At 46.4% G+C, this 20,786-nt stretch overlaps 1 protein-coding gene across 1 annotated transcript in view; it reads left to right on the top strand.

Annotated features, from left to right (window-relative positions):
* The window catches only part of MMP17 (matrix metallopeptidase 17), a 157,786-nt gene that overhangs the window by 114,850 nt on the left and 22,150 nt on the right, over positions 1 to 20,786 (top strand). The window contains exons 3-4 of the mRNA XM_081893365.1: positions 5,553 to 5,679; positions 19,874 to 20,157. Coding sequence (XP_081749491.1) covers positions 5,553 to 5,679; positions 19,874 to 20,157 — 411 coding nt within the window. The remainder of the gene's footprint in view (positions 1 to 5,552; positions 5,680 to 19,873; positions 20,158 to 20,786) is intronic.

The raw sequence follows: 20,786 nt of genomic DNA, 5'->3' as shown, positions 1-20,786 counted from the left end.
CGACCCAAAATCCTGAGACAGCTAAGCGAAATGAAGGAAATTGTGCATATTTTTCTAGAAGGCTAGGAGGGGTGCGGGTGGTGCTCTGGGTTAAACCACAGAGCCTAGGACTTGCCGATCTGAAGGTCGGCGGTTCGAATCCCCGCGACGGGGTGAGCTCCCGCTGCTCGGTCCCTGCTCCTGCCCACCTAGCAATTCAAAAGCACGTCAAAGTAGATCAATAGGTACCGCTCCAGCGGGAAGGTAAACAGCGTTTCCGTGAGCTGCTCTGGTTCACCAGAAGCGGCTTAGTCATGCTGGCCACATGACCCGGAAGCTGTACACCGGCTCCCTTGGCCAATAAAGCAAGATGAGCGGTGCAACCCCAGAGTCGGTCGCGACTGGACCTAATGGTCAGGGGTCCCTTTACCCTCTACCTTTACCTAGTTTTCTCAACGCAGGATTTCCACATTGCCCACAGCAAAAACAGTGGCTCTCTGTTTCAGAGGAACAGAGAGCTTTTTTCCTCCCCAAGAGAGGAAAATTCCCTTCTGGGCAACTTTCTGGGGGTCATATGCCACTGGTGGGAGGAGCCAGAAGCAGAAGTGGGTGGGGCAAACAGGGAGTACATTTCACCACTGTTCTAAGTAGGCTACTTTCTATGCACACAACCTCACGGACCTTGCTGTCTTCCATCCAGGCGAGCAGGAAGCATCCTCAGTTCAACGACACAGTGCAGCCAGGCAAAAACCCATTTGGGTTATAAAGGCAGGGCCTGGGGAGAATTCCGAGGGCCAGATAGGGAGGACGTGAGGGCCGCTCGCAGCTCTTGGGCCAGGGGCTCCCCTCCCTCTGGTTTCGGAAAAAGCTTGAAGGAACCTGCTAATTATGATGCCCTCTTTCTTTGCCAAGTGCAGAGACGCTTTTAGGGCAGCTCTGTGTGACTCAGGCTTTGAACAGCAGCCACTGTCTTTTGAACAGCTCTTCAAGCTTCCCCTCCTCCACCTCCCCCTCCCCTATCGCCACATCGCCGGGACTCTCCTTCTCAGTTCCTAATTAAATTCATGTAATTATTTCTCCCCCGTCTTATCGGATGCACCAAGGTGCCCAGGAGCGAAAAGAAGGAACAGTTTGCTTTTATTGGTTGGCCCGCGCTTTCGTTGAAATTGGAAGTGCACGCCACTTAAATTTAAAGGAGAGCATGTAATCTGTTCTCTCTTAAAGAGCAGCTTGGAAATGGCAGGACGTGCCTGTTTTTTGTTTTTCCTTTTGAGGAAACTCGAAGCAATTCCCCACACGTATCTTGTGTGTGAACCTTCGGGGATTGCTCTACTTATCTCCCGCTTGGACTACTGCAACACGCTCTACGTGGGGCTTCCTTTGAAGGTGACCTGGAAACTGCAATTAATCCAGAATGTGACAGCTAGACTGGTGACTGGGAGTGGCCGCCGGGACCACATAACACTGGTTCTGAGAGATCTGCATTGGCTCCCAGTACGTTTCCGAGCACAATTCAAAGTGTTGGTGATGACCTTTAAAGCCCTAAACGGCCTCGGCCCAGTGTACCTGAAGGAGCGTCTCCACCCCCATTGTTCTGCCAGGACACTGAGGTCCAGCACCAAGGACCTTCCGGCGGCTCACTCACTGCAAGAAGCCAAGTTACAGGGAACCAGGCAGAGGGCCTTCTCGGTAGTGGCACCCACCCTGTGGAACGCCCTCCCATCAGATGTCAAAGAGATAAACAACTACCCGGCATTCAGAAGACATCTTAAGGCAGCCCTGTTCAGGGAAGTTTTTAATATTTGACGCTGTACTGTTTTTAACACTTGATTGGGAGCCACCCAGAGTGGCTGGGGAAACTCAGCCAGATGGGCGTGGTATAAATAATAAATTATTATTATTATTATTATTATTATTATTATTATTATTATTAACTTTATGTAAAGAAAATCAGTGAGTGTAATAATAATAATAATAATAATAATAATAATAATAATAATAATAATTTATTAATTCATTCCCCAGCCACTCTGGGTGGCTCCCAACAGAATATTAAAAACATGATAAAACATCATTAAAAACTTCCCTAAACAGGGCTGCCTTTCAGAGGTCTTCTAAAAGTCAGATAGATGTTTGTTTCCTTGACATCTGACGGGAGGGCAGGTGCCACCACTGGGAAGACCCTCTGCCTGGTTCCCTGTAACCTCACAGTGAGGGAACCACCAGAAGGCCCTCAGAGCTGGACAGTATCCAGGCTGAACGATGGGGGTGGAGATGCTCCTTCAGGTATAGCATAAGAAGCGCCCTCCTCAATGAGACCAAAGGTCTACCTCGTTCAGTTTCCTGATCTCACAGTGGCCGATCAGATGCCTATGAAAAGCCTGCCCTTCGTGTGGTCCTCACTGCCAGGTACTCAAAGGCATAGGAAGGAAAGATCTCCCAGTCCTTAAGAACATGATACTAGTTTGCTGGGTCAGCCAAATGACCCCTCTTGTCCAGCACCCTGTTCTCACAGGGAACAAACAAATGCCTATGGGAAACCCGTAAGCAGGACCTGAACACAAGTGCCCTCTCTCCTCCAGTGGTTCCCAGCAACTGGCATTTGAAAGCATTCACTGCTGCCTCCCAACTGTGGAGAGATATCCTAACCATCATGACTAGTAACCCTAGAAGGCCCTCTGCTCCATGCATGAAGTCCTTTCTTTCATCTGTTCCTGAATCTATTAACAATCAGCTCCATTGAGTGTCCACGAGTTCTGATGTTATGAACTTGCAGATTTCTGAGTCATTTTTCAGGCAGTAATTATATCATTTATAAATGCATAATGAGTCAGGAGTCTGCGATGACTGCGGGGGGTGGGGGGCGACAGCTTTCTAATGGGCCAATTTAGGCCATTCTTCAAGCCATGGTCTGGGGTATCAGAAATAAATCTTGGATATGTTCGCTTTCCTGTTGGAGCAAAGACTGATCGATTCTGCATCAATACGCTGCCTTTCAATGATAAATCATACTTAAGGCGGCTTATGAACCATACAAATGAAAAACGAGCCTAACAATTACAGCAAACAATGTCATTAAAAAAAACTCTATATATCAGCAGACATGTCTAAATATATAATTCTTCATGTGCCTCTTCCATGAGAGGTCTGCAAGATTTTTCTGCAGTGGCTCCCCATGTGTGCGATGCTCTCCCTCGGGAGACTCACCTGGTGCCTTCTTTAAAGACCTTTTAGTGCTTGGCGAAAACATTCCTCTTCAACCAAGCCTTTGGCTGATGAACATCCTATATCCTTTTACTGTAATTGTGTTTGTGGGAGGCAGTAGATCAGGGAAGGGGGTTATTGTTTTGGTTCCTTTTCGTTCCTTTTCCATTATGTATTTTGTGGGGGGTTTTTATCTTGTGTTTTTATGCTGTGAACTTTCCTGAGATCTTCAGGGGAAGGGTGGTATACAAATTTAATAATGGACGCTCACCATGTCTCTGACAGTGGGCGACTATTTGCGGCCCAGCACGCAGACCCGCCACCCACCCGAAGCCACGCCATGCTGTTGGGCCACCGCTCTGATCTCTAGGCAAAGGCCTATGGGTTCCTGCCGAACCTCCATATTTGAATCAGCCAATCCGCAGCAGGCCAGGGGGCTGAGCTAAAGGAGAGGACCGTGGAAGCGCAGGCTTCACTCTGGTCCACTCCTTAGATTTAAAAGGAGGTCGGAGCCGACACTGGCAGCACAGCAGCCTCAGAGCGTCACTCACCCAGCCCTCCAATGGTTTCTTTCTTTACAGGCTAACCTTCTCCTTTCCAGGTCCATGAATGTTGCTGCGGTCGGATGATGGTTGCTGTTTTTCAGAGCCGGGAAGGAATTTGCCCTGCTCTGCAGGTTTTGCCTTCCCCGTAGCAATGATCACACCTTTGGTGGTTTTAGGCCTTGGATGGAATCCAGTCTAGTCCATCAATCGATAGAAGGGGTGGTGTGGTGATACCAGGGACCCTATTAAAGGGGGCATTGAGGGGAGTCTCAGACCACAAGAATAAGGTGGTGGGTCATAGAACTCCCCTCAGCAACATGGATTGTGTTATGTACTGAAGTTCTCACCCTGGGCCAGCAGGGGGATACTGTAAATAGTTATGCAAATAAGGGATCGAAAGCGACGTTCAGTGATTGGATAGTTTTAGGAAATTGTTACAGTTACATGGTACTGGAGCTCTATATAAGCAGGCTGACTGAACCCCTCAGTTTAGTTCTGTTCTGGCCTCTGAATAAACAAGAGCTGTTTGAAGAATCGCTGTGTCGTCTGATATGTTCACCCACAACTTAACAGATTGGGGGCCAGCTGTGTGAATGCTGTGATAGTATCCCCATATCACCAACTGACCCTGTTTTGCCTCAGACCCCCAGCAAGGGGGCTGAGAGGGATACATGCCCAATGCCTAAGCCAAGGTTTTCCTACATTTGAAATTAAGAAAGCTGTGGCAGTTTTAATCCCAAGTATGTTGTCCTGTGTTTTACCTGATATGTTGTCTGACTTCTGGGGGTGGGAAGAGGAGGGGGGTATCTGCACCTGGGCATTCAAATAATAATAATAAACACAGGCTCTGGGTGTTTTTTAATAAAAAAAATACACACTCAAATAAAATAGTCTTAAGAACTCGCTTAACAGGAGGAAAAGAAAAGAGCAGCAGATGAATGCCAAACACAAGTTATATTGTGGATTTACTCAGGGGGTTTTGCATACTTCTGAATAGTGCTGTTTTTCTGCATATTATATTTATTGCTAGACAACACTCCTCCAGGCTGCTTTAGGAGATGCTATCTTATTAGCAACCAGAGCAAACAGTTCTGAAATACTCTGGTTGCATCTACAGTAGGGTATATGCAAATTCAGACACGTGTTTTCTCTGTTGGGAAAAGCTATGGCTCTGCACCAGCACATCTGTTCAGTCCCCAGCATCTCCAGGTCAGGCTATGAAAGAATCCAGTCTGAAATCCTGGAGAGAAATGCTGCCGACCAGTGCAGGGAATAGTGAGCTACCTGAATCAGCGGATATTTACCACGTTCCTATATTAGCTGCTTTGTATAGTGCATGGTGGGGACGCGGGTGGCGCTGTGGGTTAAACCACAGAGCCTAGGACTTGCCGATCAGAAGGTCGGCGGTTCGAATCCCCACGACGGGGTGAGCTCCCATTGCTTGGTCCCTGCTCCTGCCAACCTAGCAGTTTGAAAGCACGTCAAAGTGCAAGTAGATAAATAGGTACCGCTCCGGCGGGAAGGTAAAAGGCGTTTCTGTGCGCTGCTCTGGTTCGCCAGAAGCGGCTTAGTCATGCTGGCCACATAACCCGGAAGCTGTACACCAGCTCCCTCAGCCAATAAAGCGAGATGAGCGCCACAACCCCAGAGTCGTCAGCGACTGGACCTAACGGTCAGGGGTCCCTTTTCCTTTTCCTATAGTGCATGGTGGGGAGGTATGTTTCATATCTGAAATGGCTGTTATGAAAATGCACTGTTGATGTTTCAAGGCAGAAACTCTCCCTATCCCCCCAGCCTGAGTGACTTTTCTCTTTTGAAATATAGATGAAGCCACACTGAAATTGATGAAGACACCTCGGTGCTCTCTCCCTGATCTCGCTGAATCGGAGGCAAGGAGGAAGAGGCATGCTCAGTCAGCAACCAAGTGGAACAAAAGGAACTTATCTTGGAGGTTGGCTGTTAAATCTTTTGCACTTGCACTGCCGGTGGGGAGGAATGGCTCAAGGGCTGATTCAGCCGTCCGTGATTATTTGCGTGCTTGAATGGGGCCACTGCCATTGGAAGGGCACTTCAAGGTAGCCTGTCTGTGGAACGTTCATCCCTGTTCGTTTGCTGCCCAAAAAAAGCCTGCAGGGAGATTCGGTATTTGCTGAGCATGCATTCCGATTTGTTTCCAGGGGACGTTAGATGGTGGCCAACTTTGCAGTTACACATTTAAAGCAGTATCATACCAATTTAAACCATTGTGGCTTTCCCCAAAGAATTCTGGGAACTGTGCTTCGCTAAGGATGCTGTGAGTTGTTGTTGCTGTTTAGACATTTAGTCATGTCCAACTCTTCGTGACCCCATGGACCAGAGCATGCCAGGCACTCCTGTCTTCCACTGCCTCCTGCAGTCAAACTCATGTTGGTAGCTTCGAGAACACTGTCCAACCATCTCGTCCTCTGTCATCCCTTTCTCCTTGTGCCCTCAATCTTTCCCAACATCAGGGTCTTTTCCAGGGAGTCTTCTCTTCTCATGAGGTGGCCTCAGCTTCAGGATCTGTCCTTCCAGTGAGCACTCAGGGCTGATTTCCTTCAGAATGGATAGGTCTGATCTTCTTGCAGTCCATGGGACTCTCAAGAGTCTCCTCCAACACCATAATTTAAAAGCATCAATTCTTTGGCATTCGGCCTTCTTTATGGTCCAGCTCTCACTTCCATACATCACTGCTGGGAAAACCATAGCTTTAACGATACGGACCTTTGTTGGCAAGGTGATGTCTCTGCTTTTTAAGATGCTGTCTAGGTTTGTCGTCGCTTTTCTCCCAAGAAGCAGGCGTCTTTTAATTTCGTGACCGCTGTCACCGTCTGCAGTGATCACGGAGCCCAAGAAAGTAAAATATCTCACTGCCTCCATTTCTTCCCCTTCTATTTGCGAAGGAGCTGTAAGTTCTTAGGAGACCCTTATTCCCCTCACAGAGCTGCAATTCCCAGAGTTCCTTGGGAAGCGCAATTGATAGGTAAACCACTGTGGAAATTGTAGCTTGTGTGAGGGGAATCGGGGTCTCTTAACAACTCCCTTAGCAAAGTTCAGTTCTCAGAATTCTTTAGGGGAAGCCACAATTGTTTAAAGTGGTATACTATTGCTTCTTGAGAAGTAGAGACATCACCTTGCCAACAAAGGTTCGTATAGTTAAAGCTATGGTTTTCCCAGTAGTGATGTATGGAAGTGAGAGCTGGACCATAAAGAAGGCTGATCGCCGAAGAATTGATGCTTTTGAATTCTGGTGCTGGAGGAGACTCTTGAGAGTCCCATGGACTGCAAGAAGATCAAACCTCTCCATACTGAAGGAAATCAGCCCTGAGTGCTCACTGGAAGGACAGATTGTGAAGCTGAGGCTCCAGTACTTTGGCCACCTCATGAGAAGAGAAGACTCCCTGGAGAAGACCCTGATGTTGGGAAAGATGGAGGGCACAAGGAGAAGGGGGCGACAGAGGACGAGATGGTTGGATAGTGTTTTCGAGGTTACCAGCATGAGTTTGACCAAACTGCGGGAGGCAGTGGAAGACAGGAGTGCCTGGCGTGCTCTGGTCCATGGGGTCACGAAGAGTCGGACACGACTAAACAACAACAACATTGCTTCTAGGAAGCCCACAAGCCAGACATGGGCACAGTGGCGCCCTCCCCACTGGGGTTCCCAAGCAGTTGGTGGCAGCCATCGTGACAGCTTTATCTTGCAGGAGCACTTGGCTGCTTTCAGGAGAGATATTCACCTTAATGGTCCTTCTGTGCTGGGGAAGAACATCGCTACCAGAGTCCTCAACAGGTTGAACCGAGATCAAGTGGAAAGTAGATAAATGTGGGGTTTTGCGTTTGATTTATTCTGTTGTTTGGATTTTTAACAACCGCAGTAGTTGGAGCTTTGCTGTCCCCAGGGGAAAAGGCAGGCTGGAACTCCAAGCACTGCAGCTCGTGCGCTTTAGTTCTGGGACCTCCGTGTGGCAAGAGCGCCCCCTGCTGCCGCTTGCAAAAATCAGGTGTTGGTGAACACAAAGCCCGACAGGAGTGACTCAGAAATCGTAAAGGGATTCCCAGCTTGTAATAAAAAATAAACAGGCCTCCGTGAATATTCCTTTATGTTGTCCAGTGGTATATTCCTGAGTCTTCTGTTTGTGCTGAACACCATGGGGCCATCTGCTCATTCAGGCACTTAGAACTGTAGAACTGGCACATTTAAATCAAGTACCAAATAATATTTATTTTGCACTTTTAAGGGACCAATCTTTTAGTGTGGCAGCTCCTGCACTCATTGACTTTAGGCAGGTGCCTTCCCTCTATTTTTTTTCAGTGCCTCCTCAAAACTTTTCTGTTCTGGCAGGCAATGTAAAGTTGATGTGTATTTTTCACTTTTTTTTTTTAAGAGCTGTATAAAATTAGTAACCAAAATATAAACATATAATGGTTAAACAAGAACAGAATATACTGGATATCCAGTACAGTCATACCTTGGTTCTCGAACGGAATCCATTCCGGAAGTCCGTTCAACTTCCGAAAATGTTTGAAAACCAAGGCATGGCTTCCGATTGGCTGCAGGAACTTCCTGCACTCAATCGGAAGCCGCGTCAGATGTTCGGCTTCCAAAAAATGTTCGCAAACCGGAAAACTCACTTCCAGGTTTGCTGCGTTCGGGAGCCAAAACGTTTGAGTCACAAGGCATTCAGGAACCAAGGTACGACTGTATAATAAAGTTGATGCCTATTTTAATCTATAATTTTAGTTTAGAATGTCTTCTTTAAACCGTTGATTTTACTCATTTTGCCAAGAGCTACAGGTTCACGGAGCTACAATTCCCAGTGTGGTTTAACAGCCAAGGAATTCTGGGAATTGTCCCTGTGTGAGGGGAATAGGGATTTCCTAATTATGCTCAGCGCCCTGAGCAAACTACAACTCCCATAATTCTTTGGGGAAAGCCATGGCTGTTTAAAGTGGTATCATTCCTGTTTTCGTGTATGGTGTGGATATGGCCAATGTACAACCTATGTCCAGTATAAATCTGCCACTACAGTGGTACCTCAGGTTACAGATGCTTCAGGGTACAGACGCTTCAGGTTACAGATTCCACTAACCCAGAAATAGTACCTCGGGTTAAGAACTTTGCCCCAGGATGAGAACAGAAATTGTGGGGCAACAGCGGGAGACCCCATTAGCTTAAAGTGGTACCTCAGGTTAAGAACAGTTTCAGGTAAAGAACGGACCTCCAGAACAAATTAAGTCCTTAACCAGAGGTACCACTGTATTGCACTATCACTGCATCAATGGCATGTTGCAGAACACACCTGTGGAAAATAAAAAATCAGTTTGGAGCAGCTCAGACCTTTCACCACCTGAAAAGTCACCTTTGCAAAGATCCTGGGAAGACGCTGAGCCCCAGAACACAATCACTTTGATCTAGCCGCTTGCTCTAAACAGCATTTTAACAAAGCATCCCACACAAAGAGATGTGTGGTGGTTAATTTCCTAGGAGCAGGGCTTAGAAAAGGAAGATGGTCTCTGATCAGCGGGGAAGTCAATATGCTGGAGCCAGAGAGGGCAGGAGAAAAGATTTCTCTCCTTTCTCGTGAAATTGCTCAGGCATAACCCTGCCTGTCATATTTCGTTGCTCAGAGAAGCGAGCGGGGACTTGGTGATACCCAGACTGGCAAGCTGACTCAGCAATCGTAGGAGCAAGTGGGGCTCCAGGCTTGTGAGCTGACTCAGCGTCCCCACACAGCGATTCAACCCGGCTGCTGTCAATCTCAATGAAAGGAAGAGCTCTGTGTTTGTTCAAGTCATCGACTCTGCGTGGTCTTTCGAAGCCAAAACAATCCCCGCAGACGGCTTGGCTCTCAGCCGGCTTTCAAATGCCAGTTAGGCTTACAGCAAAGAGAAGGTGGAGGGTTGCTGAGTCACAATAAGGAGCAACAGCGCTCACCCCCCCCCACACACACACACCCTGGAGACAGCTTGCATTACTAGGTAGGGGGGCAGGGAGAATATTAATGCTAATATTAATTGCTTTCTATTATGTTAACTGTGGAACAAATCGCACACGCAGACACACACACACACACAAGGGAGCTGTGATTCAGTTGCTGCTTCCTGCTACATGTGAAGCTACTACAAAATTCAGCTGTGCTTGGCAAGCCCATTGGGACTTGTAGGGCAGTAGCCAAAGAGAAGACGTAGGTGGAGCCAGACAGAGCCAGTGATAGGTAGAGCCAATGGCTGGCATGTTGGCAAAGTTCCTTTAATAATGGAGACCAGAGAGCCCAGAGAGAAAAGAAATCTTGGTAACATTTTACTGTGGAAACTGAACAAAAACAGAAAATCACAAGACAGAGAAACCAGTGGGAGAACACTTCAATCTCCCAGGACATGCTATACAAGATCTCAAAGTAGCTGTTTTACTACAAAGGAATTTCAGAAATAGACTGGAAAGAGAAGCTGCTGAATTGCAACTTATTACCAAACTTAAAACCATGGAGAGACCTGGTCTGAACAAAGACATTGGATTCTTATCTCATTATACATGACAAAGCCATTTTTCACCTTCTCACCCCTTGCTTTTTCCTGTAAGACCTATTGCAGTCGTTAAGAGTCGTCAACAGGCTCATCACAGCTATCTGCCAATCACCCATTCCCACCACCCTTCTGAGTAATACCCCTCCCCACCTTCTCACTATATAGAAGGGTCTGGTGACTTCTGTTTCAGTGTATCTGAAGAAGTGTGCATGCACACGAAAGCTCATACCAAGAACTGACTTAGTTGGTCTTTAAGGTGCTACTGGGAGGAATTTTTTTTTTGTTTTGAACAAAAACAGTATATGATTTAAGGAGAACAGCAAAAGTCGCACCTTAAAAGTACAGGGTGACATTCAACGAAACATACAGGTGGAAAGGTCTCAGAACGGCACAGCCAATCAGAGAGCATGTGCTACCTCAGGAAAGATCATGCTGGTTGCTAAGCAACACCTCTAGCCACCCTCTTCTTGGCTAGGTGACTTTAACAGTATTAACCCTTAAGCGGCCATATGTCTGGGTTTTCTCAGACACGTCCAGGAATTGCACTGTCAAAATGGCGTCCATGTGGATTTTTAAAGAAAAATGTTGGGAAATTCCCAGAGAGCCCAAAGACTTATTTTTGGGGGGGTTAGATATTTAGATATTTCCCAAAAACAACTCCCCCCCAAAAAAAGAAGAAGCTTAAGCTCAGTCAAAGGCAACTATGGGATTGTGGCGCTCATCTCACTTTCAGGCTGAGGGAGCCGGCGTTTGTCCACAGACAGCTTTCCAGGTCATGTGGCCAGCATGACTAAACCACTTCTGTCGCAACGGAACACCGTGACAGAAACCAAAGTGCATGGAAACGCCGTTTACTTTCCCGCCGTAGCAGTACCTATTTATCTACTTGCACTGGCATGCTTTCGAACTGCTAGGTTGGTGGGAACTGGGACAAAGCAATGGGATTTGAAGGGATTCGAACCGCCAACCTTCTGATCGGCAAGCCCAAAAGGCTCAGCGGTTTAGACCACAGTGCCAGCTGCGTCCCCAGAAGTTGCTGAACTAGTGCCCCAAATGGATATACCTGCCGTGCATCTCTTCTTTCTCCTTGCCTCGCCCTCTGGACCCGATTGTGTACAAACGGTGCCATGGTTAGTGTTGGAGTTTGACCTGGGAGAACGGAGTTCAGATTCCCACTCAGCCTTGAAGCTCCCTGGGTGACCTTATGGTCACCGGTCTCAGCCTAACCTGCTCCTTCTTCTCTCTGCTTGCCATGAAGAAACTGTTGGAAATGCAAAGAAAATGAAGGTACATTCTTTCACCTTTGGTGGACGTGCCCAAGGATTAAGGCTTTCTGGGAAATGATTTATAATGAAATGAAAAAGGTGTTTAAATATACATTCCTGAAGAAACCAGAGGCCTGGGCATGGTCTGCCAATTGGTGCCAAAGAAGGATAGAACTTTCTTTATGCATGCCACAACAGCAGCTAGAATACTCATTGCAAAGTACTGGAAGACACAGGATCTACCCACTCTGGAAGAATGGCAGATGAAGGTGATAGACTATATGGGACTGGCAGAAATGACCGGCAGAATCCAAGACCAGGGAGAAGAGTCAGCGGAAGAAGATTGGAAGAAATTCAAAGACTATTTACAGAAATATTGCAAAATCAATGAATGTTAGAACGATGTCGGATAGAAATTAAGTGGTTTCCAGCTGTAATGTTTTAAGAGAATATGGGAAAAAAGGTTTAGAAGCAGGTTAAAACTTATTGATAAGGATTTGCTGAACTAACAATTTGAACTGGAATACAAAAAAGGGAGGTATGAGGAGGTCTGGTAAATAAGTTAAAGGAAAATAAGTTATGGAAACTTTGTGTGTTTTTAATTATTTTTATTTTTGTATTTTTGTTATTATTATTTTCTTTTTTCTTTTTGATTTTTATTGTATTAATATTGAAAATTCTGATAAATATCTTTAAAAAAAGAGAAACTGCAAGCAAACAGGCAGCAACAAGGCAGGAGGTTCAGGGCATTGATGGTGGGGCCTCAACTGGAGCCCAACAGCACCAACCCTTCATGTTGGATCCAAGATTGGTGGCCCCAAGGAGAAGACTCGAACCACTAAGATCCCCCTGCTTCCGTCTAAACATTGTTCATCCCAGAAGTAGAAAACCTCACGCTGAGCTTCTGTTTCAGCTCTCAAGCCAACTCATTTGTTACCACATTATTTCTGAGATACGGACATGAGGAAGCAGCACCCACACCAGCTGGGTAACATATGAATCAGATCTTAGGATGTCAGAGATTTCTATTAAAAATGGGAATGTGGGAGCAGGAATCGCCAGTGTTTGCTTATTCATCCCACAAACCGGAATGGGAATCAATCCAGCAAATACGTTCTCTGCTGTTGCTTTCGGTCCATAATTGGTTTTGTTTCCCTCCTGCTTGCGTTGCGTTTCCTTCGCGCTGAAATGAATGGCGCGGAACAATTTAATGGCAACGTCTTTTATGTCATGTACTTAACTGGGTTACAAAAATAACGCAAGTTGCGTCATTTCTCTCGGGTGAGGCAGTGAGGTGAATGGCATACTTTTCGGCAGGGGGTGAACTGGAAACGATGCCTTATGAGGAACGGCTAAGGGAGCTGGGCATGTTTAGCCTGGAGAAGAGGAGGTTAAGGGGTGATATGATAGCCATGCTCAAATATATAAAAGGATGTCACATAGAGGAGGGAGAAAGGTTGTTTTCTGCTGCTCCAGAGAAGCGGACACGGAGCAATGGTTCCAAACTACAAGAAAGAAGATTCCACCTAAACATTAGGAAGAACTTCCTGACAGTAAGAGCTGTTCGACAGTGGAATTTGCTGCCAAGGAGTGTGGTGGAGTCTCCTTCTTTGGAGGTCTTTAAGCAGAAGCTTGACAACCATATGTCAGGAGTGCTCTGATGGTGTTTCCTGCTTGGCAGGGGGTTGGACTCGATGGCCCTTGTGGTCTCTTCCAACTCTATGATTCTATGAACTGCAGTGGAATGGAAACAGTGCCATGTGTGACAAATAAAAGGCAGAAAATGGAAAATGGTGTCTTCTTGCATCCATAATCAGACCTGAGCTTTTTAAGTTGCTCTGGGCATCTGCTTTGTTTTGTGTTAAATCTCTGAAGTAGCTGAGTGTCCCAAAGGACATACTAAAGAGCTACGTAAGCCAGGTGTGGCCAGGTAGCAACACAAAGCAGGGGAGCATGCCTGCTGCTTCACAATTGCATTCCTGCACAACTTTGTGTCCTCCACAGAGCCTGTTTGTGCCACATCCATGGCAAACCCACCCTCCCAAACATGCCTCATGTCCCAGGGACTAGTTCTGCTCAAGAAGCTGCCATTTTAATTTTATTTTTAATATTTTTATTAAAGTTTTCTTGGTTTACAAAGGTATGCGCCATGTCTCTTTTTTCAAGTTACGTTTTCCATAGGTCAGTTTCATTTGTTGAGACATTAGGGTTACATTAGAAAGAAAAAGGGGGGAAGGCGAGGGGGGGTCGGGAGGCGATGTTTCTAATTTGCTTAATGTATGTATGGGGTTTTGTGTCAGCGTAATTTGTGAGGGTTCTCTTTGCTATTCGCTTTGGTGGTGAGAGAAATTGGGGTTGGCCTAGGGTCCGGTTGCTTGTTTGTGATTGGTTGTGGTGAACTTTTGTGTGTGAGTGGGGTGGGTGGGTGTTTTTGTATCAGGTTAGCCAGATTGATTCGTATGCTGTGAGTAGCTGCCATTTTAAGAAAAAGGCAGGTCAGCAGCTGGAGCTGTTTGTCAACATGCCACTGCCAAGTGAGCTGTGGATGCTTGTCTGCTTTGTGTGACAAGGCCAGGGAGAAGGGCAGGCAGAAGGGGGATTTGTGGAGGCAGAAATCAAGGGCGCTGAGCTGTTAAAAATATGTTTGTTGGCACAGAACTCAGAGGCTTGGAAGCCTAACCCAGTGGATCCTGAGGGTGTCAAAAGGCCTGCTCAGATCTTCCAGAAAGGTGTGGGGAGCACCAAGCCCCAGGGCTAAATGTGGCCCTCTGGTTCTCTCTGTGTGGCCCTGGGGACTCTTTCCCCTGGACCACACCCCTCACCAACGCTGCCTTGAACTCCCCCCCCCCCAGTTTATTTTGCCTGGCTGAAATGTGTCCTTGAACTCTTATGGGGTATTCCAGAGCCCGTATAGAGTCCTTAAGTGGGTTCCCCATCGGTAGGAGAAAATAACAGAGGCCATCCAGAGTACAGTCATACCTCGGGTTGCGAACGTAATCCATGCGGGAGGCATGTTCGCAGCCTGAAGTGCCGCATCTGCGCATGCACGTGACACAATTTGGTGCTTCTGCGCATGCGCGTGGTGTCATTTTGAGCTTCTGCGCAATGCACAAGTGCCAAAACCCGGAAGTAACCCATTCCAGTACTTCCAGGTGCAGCGTAGTCTGCAACCCGAAAATGTGCAACCCGCAGCGTTCATAACCTGAGGTATGACTGTATATTAAGAAGCAAAGCGGCTAGTAAGCCTGATCTTTATTCAAGGAACTGTTGCAACAGGGTCCCCACTCACCACACGCAGGAGGGAGGAGAACCCTGAACAATGGTGAGCAAGCCCTCATATAGACTTTTGAAATTGCCCACCCTGTAGCCCAAGACCACCACCACCCCAAAAACATCATATGTACATCACAGAAGGAGGCATCTACAGCAGAAATCCTGTCTGCCAGGATACCTGATAACGGTCACTGATTGCATTATCTGGGCAGCCTGGCCATTCTTTTGTGATGCTTAATACTTTAGTTCCTGAATCCATGTCACAGGCTGACCCTTTTCATACACAAATACGCCCTTAAGGCAGGATGTGCAAGCAAAATAACAATGGGAAGGCTTTCCCCATTTGCCTCCCTTCCTGCAGAGGAATATTTGAGGTTATTGGGAGAGTCAAAATGGCTCCAGGATTGCTCTCCCATACTATTTCAGACACATGGTTCATATAGTGGTACCTCTGGTTACAGAAACTTCGGGTTACGCGTTTTCAGGTTACGGACGTGCCAAAATCCGGAAGTACCGGTATGGGTTACTTCCGGGTTTTGGCGCTCATGCATGCGCAGAAACACTAAATCACGCTTTGCGCATGCGCAGAAGCCCAAATCGCATTACACGCGTGTGCAGGCATGGTGCTGCGGGTTGCGAACGTGCCTCCCGCACGGATCACATTTGCAACCCAAGGTTCCACTGTATTTAGATATGTGTGCATTTATGAATATTGATTTTATATTTGAGGCCTTAAAATTCTTATAACACCTGGATAGAGAAATGTGTGTGTGTGTAGGAACTAGCCTACTGCACAGAAGTAACTTTCACAATCATCACTCCACCTGCTGTTGCCTCTGGCTCCATTCGCCATTGCCATGTGGCCCCTGGAAGGTTCACCAGGAAGGCGTGTGGCCGCTGGGCTGAAATAGGTTCCCCACCACCGTCGTAAAGAAATAAAAACCTCTAAGTGAGAGGGTCTCCTTTTTATTTTGGGTGAGAGAGTCTGATCTGACCAGCCCTGCTTTAGAGAAGCTGGACAGTGTGTTCGGTTGGCCAGGGACGTTCACAAACAGCAACAGAAGAAGCCACACGTCACCTGTACAGAGAGATAACTAAGCCTCTGCCATCGTCTCTGTGTCCTGCAGGGATTCATTAGCGAACACGCTTCCAACTAATGAATTTGTCCAATCGGATTCTTAAGGGACTTTGCGCAAATCAACTGCTAACTGGCTCCAGACCCGTGGCACTGGGAGATAACTGGATTTGTCGCCTTCGCTCAGGCCAAATTGAAAGTTGCGGGTTTCTTGAAAAGGACTCACTGGCTCTGTCGCGACAAGACCGAGCCTGTGGCATTGGCTGGTACACAAGGGGACTCTCTCAGGCTAATTGCTGCTCTTGTCAGGCAGCAGCTGTGCTTGGTTTTGAGAGCTCCACACCGCGTGGCCCCTCCAGAGACGAGGCTCGCTCTCTCCTGCTCTCCTTCTTCGCTTCAAATCCTCCACCGCTCTCCGTCTCCCCCCTTTCGTTTCAATCTGAAAGGTCTCAGCAGGAGACTGTTGCCTGTAGATAACCAGTTGTTTTTCATTTTAAAAAAAAAACCAGGAAAATTACTTCGCTGTATTTCCGACAAGCAAAGTTGCTTCTTGGGCCAAAGAAAAATGGCTCCAGATTCTTCCAGTTGTGGAGAGCTCCAGTTTTGATCAAAGAAGCAAAGGGAGAGAGCGGCGCTCAGGGCTTTTTTTTTTGGCCGGGACTCGCCAGAACTCAGTTCTAGCACCTCTCAGGTGGGCGCCATTGCCATTCTAAGAGAACAATAAAGGAGTTCATGGTGTGATCCAGCACCTCTTTTTCCAGAAAAATAGTCCTTAACCCTTTGGGGAAGAGGGACATCCATCCATCTGCCAGTTTGCAGATTTCCTGCCCTGAACAGGGTTGAGCTAGATGGGCTTCAGAGTTTCCTCCCAGCTCCATGGTTCTCTAACAATGGCTACAGGTCCCTGAGTTCCTGCCTTTGTCTTTAAATCACAGTAGGGTGTGGCATGGAATTTTAATTGGGGCTGCAGCCTTTAATTAATTCACTGGCTTGATTAATTAAAAACCCTTTAAAGCAAATGAAAAAGCACTCTAATTCATCAGATGACATTTTTTTTCAAAACAAATCTTAATTGCTTTAAATGTAAGTGTTTACAAAGGTTGCAGGAAGCAGGGCTCCATTTTAAAAGATGCATCTGCCATTCACTGTCACATGGGGAGGTGAGAGAGTGTGTGTGTGTGTGTGTGTGTGTGTGTGTATGTTCACATGCACAATCTTAAAGGCATGTTCTCTCTCTTTTTCCTCTTCAAAACTGCACACACATTTATGCAGATTTCTTCACTCACTTGAAAGCTCATCAAATTAATAAACTAAGCTTTCTTCAAACAAGCAGCAAACCTAATTTTAGCACTTTCGTTTTTAGGGTTCTTTCTTTCTTTTAGTTATTTAAACAGTTTTTGCCCCGCAGAAAACCTTCCCAGAGCGGCTCGCAAAGATCAGTAGTAAGACAGCTCTGCCCTCATTTTTAAAAAAAGTCACAGCATGAAAGGAAAATGGATTGGGAGAGAGGAGGAAATAGGTAAACTCATGTACCAGTTTTCAGGTACCACATCTTCATTACAAGCTCTTCCAATAACCTGTTGGGATCAGAAACTTTTCAAGGGGAGGAGGAGCCAACAGTGGCTGGTGTCTCAGCAGAGCATCGAGTGTCCCTGCATGTCTTTTTTTCCTCCCTCTGCTGCCACCCAGTGGAATGACTGCTGCAAGGTTGTGTATCAGTGGGCAAAGTAAAATAAGGAAACAAATGTGTCATGGTCCCACCTATTCTCAGCAGCCAGAAGCCTCATAGCCAGACACCGGAGAGACCTGTCAGGAGTGAACATGGACCAATGGTATCAAATACCATTTGATGGGAAACAGCCTTATTAGAAAAACTAACAAAAAACTCAAACTGACATGGGGACAAATAGAAGAAGACGCCAACACCCTGGTATGGTTCCCCTTTATCACATACACAGCCCAACAAGACAACGACAAAAATCCGCCAACAGCATACGAATCAATCTGGCTAACTTGATCGAAACACACACACACATACCCCACTCACACGCAAAAACAAATCTCATTATAGCCAACCAAAGACAACCAACCACACCCTAGACCACCCTCAACCTCTCTCACCACCAAGAATATACAAGAAGTGAATAGTAAGAGTACACAAAACCCCACACATACAATAAGTAGAAGAATAGAAGCATTGCCAGCCAAACCCACCCCACTCACCATTCCTTCCTCCCCCTCTCCCCCCTATTTTCTTCTTAACCTAACACTGTATGTCTGGATAGAAATAGGGAAGCCACCCCAACATACAAGCTCGAATGAACAGACTGTGTACATGGATAAAGATATGAAGAAGGAAGGCCTGACCGGGGGGGGGGGGAGGAGGGCTGGAGTGGGGAGGGAGGGGGAAGGGGGGAAAGTAAACCGGATGGTATTTTGAATTGATTTAGTTATGTAAGCCTTTTTTCTGAAACCATATATATTAATGTTATGTAGTTATGCATTGTAGTATGAATGAATTTTTTTTTGCATTCTTTGTTTTATAGAATACATATAATAATGTTGTGTTACTAAGCAAATTTAATAAAACAGTGAAAGGGGAAGAAAAAAAAACCTAACACTGTATGTAACACTAATGTCTCACAACAAATGAAACTGATCTGTAGAAAATGCAACTTGGAGGGGGGGAAAGAGAGAGAATGCACATTATTTATGTAAACTAAGAAATATTTAATAAATACAGTAGTACCTCGGGTTAGGAACTTAATTTGTTCTGGAGGTCCGTTCTTAACCTGAAACTGTTCTTAACCTGAGGTACCACTTTAGCTAATAAGGCCTCCCTCTGCCGCCGCCACGTGATTTCTGTTCTCATCCTGAGGTAAAGTTCTTAACCCAAGGTACTATTTCTGGGTTAGCGGAGTCTGTAACCTGAAGCGTCTGTAACCCGAGGTACCACTGTACATATATATATAACAAATGTGTCACGGTCACCCAAAAAAGGGGGCTGTATCCAGGATTGCTTCCATTGAAAATAACAGACAAGACTTCCGGTCGGCGCCAGCGTTAATGGCTGCCCTTGCTTCGAGCTCCGAAGCAGGACTGCTCCACGAGTTCGGGTCTGACCCGCTACGGCGAGCGGGGGACCCCTAAAATCACAGGCGCTGAAGCCTGTGAACAAGGAGACTCGGTGGGCACCTTTGCAGAATCCGAGATCAGGGGAAAGAGACAGTGGAAGAGGACTGGAAGAAGTTTAAATTATATCTTAAAAACTGTTGTAAAATTGAGGAGTGTTGAGATGTCAAGGGGTAAGAAGTAGAGAAATATAGCTGTAAATATTAAGTTTAAAGAAATATAATGAAAGGGAACTAATAGATAAACTGATTAAAGGGTTGCTAAAGAACTTTGGAATAAGGATGCAGCGAAAGGGAGGTACGGGGAAGTCAGTATATGTTTAATGTGGTGTATGTCTTTGTTTTGTAATGTGGTTGTCTTTTATTATGTGTTGGAAAAATTAATAAAAAATTTTATATAAAAAAAAGAAAATAACAGACAAGACTAACATGGGTCCATTAATTTCAGTAGGTCTACCCTAAGTACCCTGAGTCTAGGACTTACCGATCAGAAGGTCGGCGGTTCACATCCCCGTGACGGGGTGAGCTCCTGATGCTCAGTTCCTGCTCCTGCCAACCTAGCAGTTCGAAAGCCTGTCAAAGTGCAAGTAGATAAATAGGTACCGCTCTGGCGGGAAGGTAATTGGCATTTCCGTGCGCTGCTCTGGTTCGCCAGAAGCGGCTTAGTCATGCTGGCCACATGACCCAGAAGCTGTACGCCGGCTCCCTCAGCCAATAAAGCAAGATGAGCGCCGCAACCCCAGAGTCAGTCACGACTGGACCTAATGGTCCGGGGTCCCCTTACCTTTACCTTACCCTGAGTATAATTTAGTTTGGGGCTGTTCTTTTCTGATCATGGGCTGCCTTTTTCCATCCCAGAGTTCGCACGTTCCCCAAGGAATCTCACCTGGGCCACGACACAGTCCGCGCCCTCATGTACTACGCCCTGAAGGTGTGGAGCGACATCACGCCGCTGAATTTCCACGAAGTGGCTGGCAACAATGCCGACATCCAGATCGACTTCTCCAAAACGGACCACAACGACGGGTACCCCTTTGATGGTCCTGGAGGCACAGTCGCCCACGCTTTCTTCCCAGGGGAACACCACACCGCCGGGGACACTCACTTTGATGACGATGAATATTGGACTTTCCGATCATCAGGTACGTCAGGGTAAGAGAGCTGTGGAAATGTGCGTGAGTGCCCTGTTTGCCTCCGTGAGCGTCGAGGGAAGAAGGGGGAGGCCAAAGGAAGATGGACCTCTATAGAAAGGGAAAAGCTTCCTTTATACATGTATAAAATGTACAGTGGTACCTCAAGTTAAGTACTTAATTCGTTCCGGAGGTCCGTTCTTAACCTGAAACTGTTCTTAGCCTGAAGCACCGCTTTAGCTAATGGGGCCTCCTGCTGCTGCCGCGCAGCCGGAGCACAATTTCTGTTCTTATCCTGAAGCAAAGTTCTTAACCTGAAACAGTATTTCTGGGTTAGCGGAGTCTGTAACCTGAAGTATATGTAACCTGAAGCGTATGTAACCCGAGGTACCACTGTATAAAGTAAGTAACAAATGTTGGAAATGTAAAGAAAAAGAAGGATCTTTTTATCACATGTGGTGGGATCATAAGAAAGTGAAAAGCTTCTGGGAAATTATATACAATGAGATGAAAAAGATGTTGAAATATACATTTATTTTAAAAAAAACAGAAGCATTTTTACGTGGCATTGTAGGGGAGGATATTAACAAACAGGTCAGTCAATTGTTTTTATATGCAACAACAGCAGCAAGAATATTATT

The sequence above is a fragment of the Podarcis melisellensis genome, assembly GCF_964234715.1.
Source record: "Podarcis melisellensis genome assembly, chromosome: 16".
Classification (NCBI taxonomy): Eukaryota; Metazoa; Chordata; class Lepidosauria; order Squamata; family Lacertidae; genus Podarcis; species Podarcis melisellensis.
This window is presented reverse-complemented; position numbering and strand designations above follow the sequence as displayed.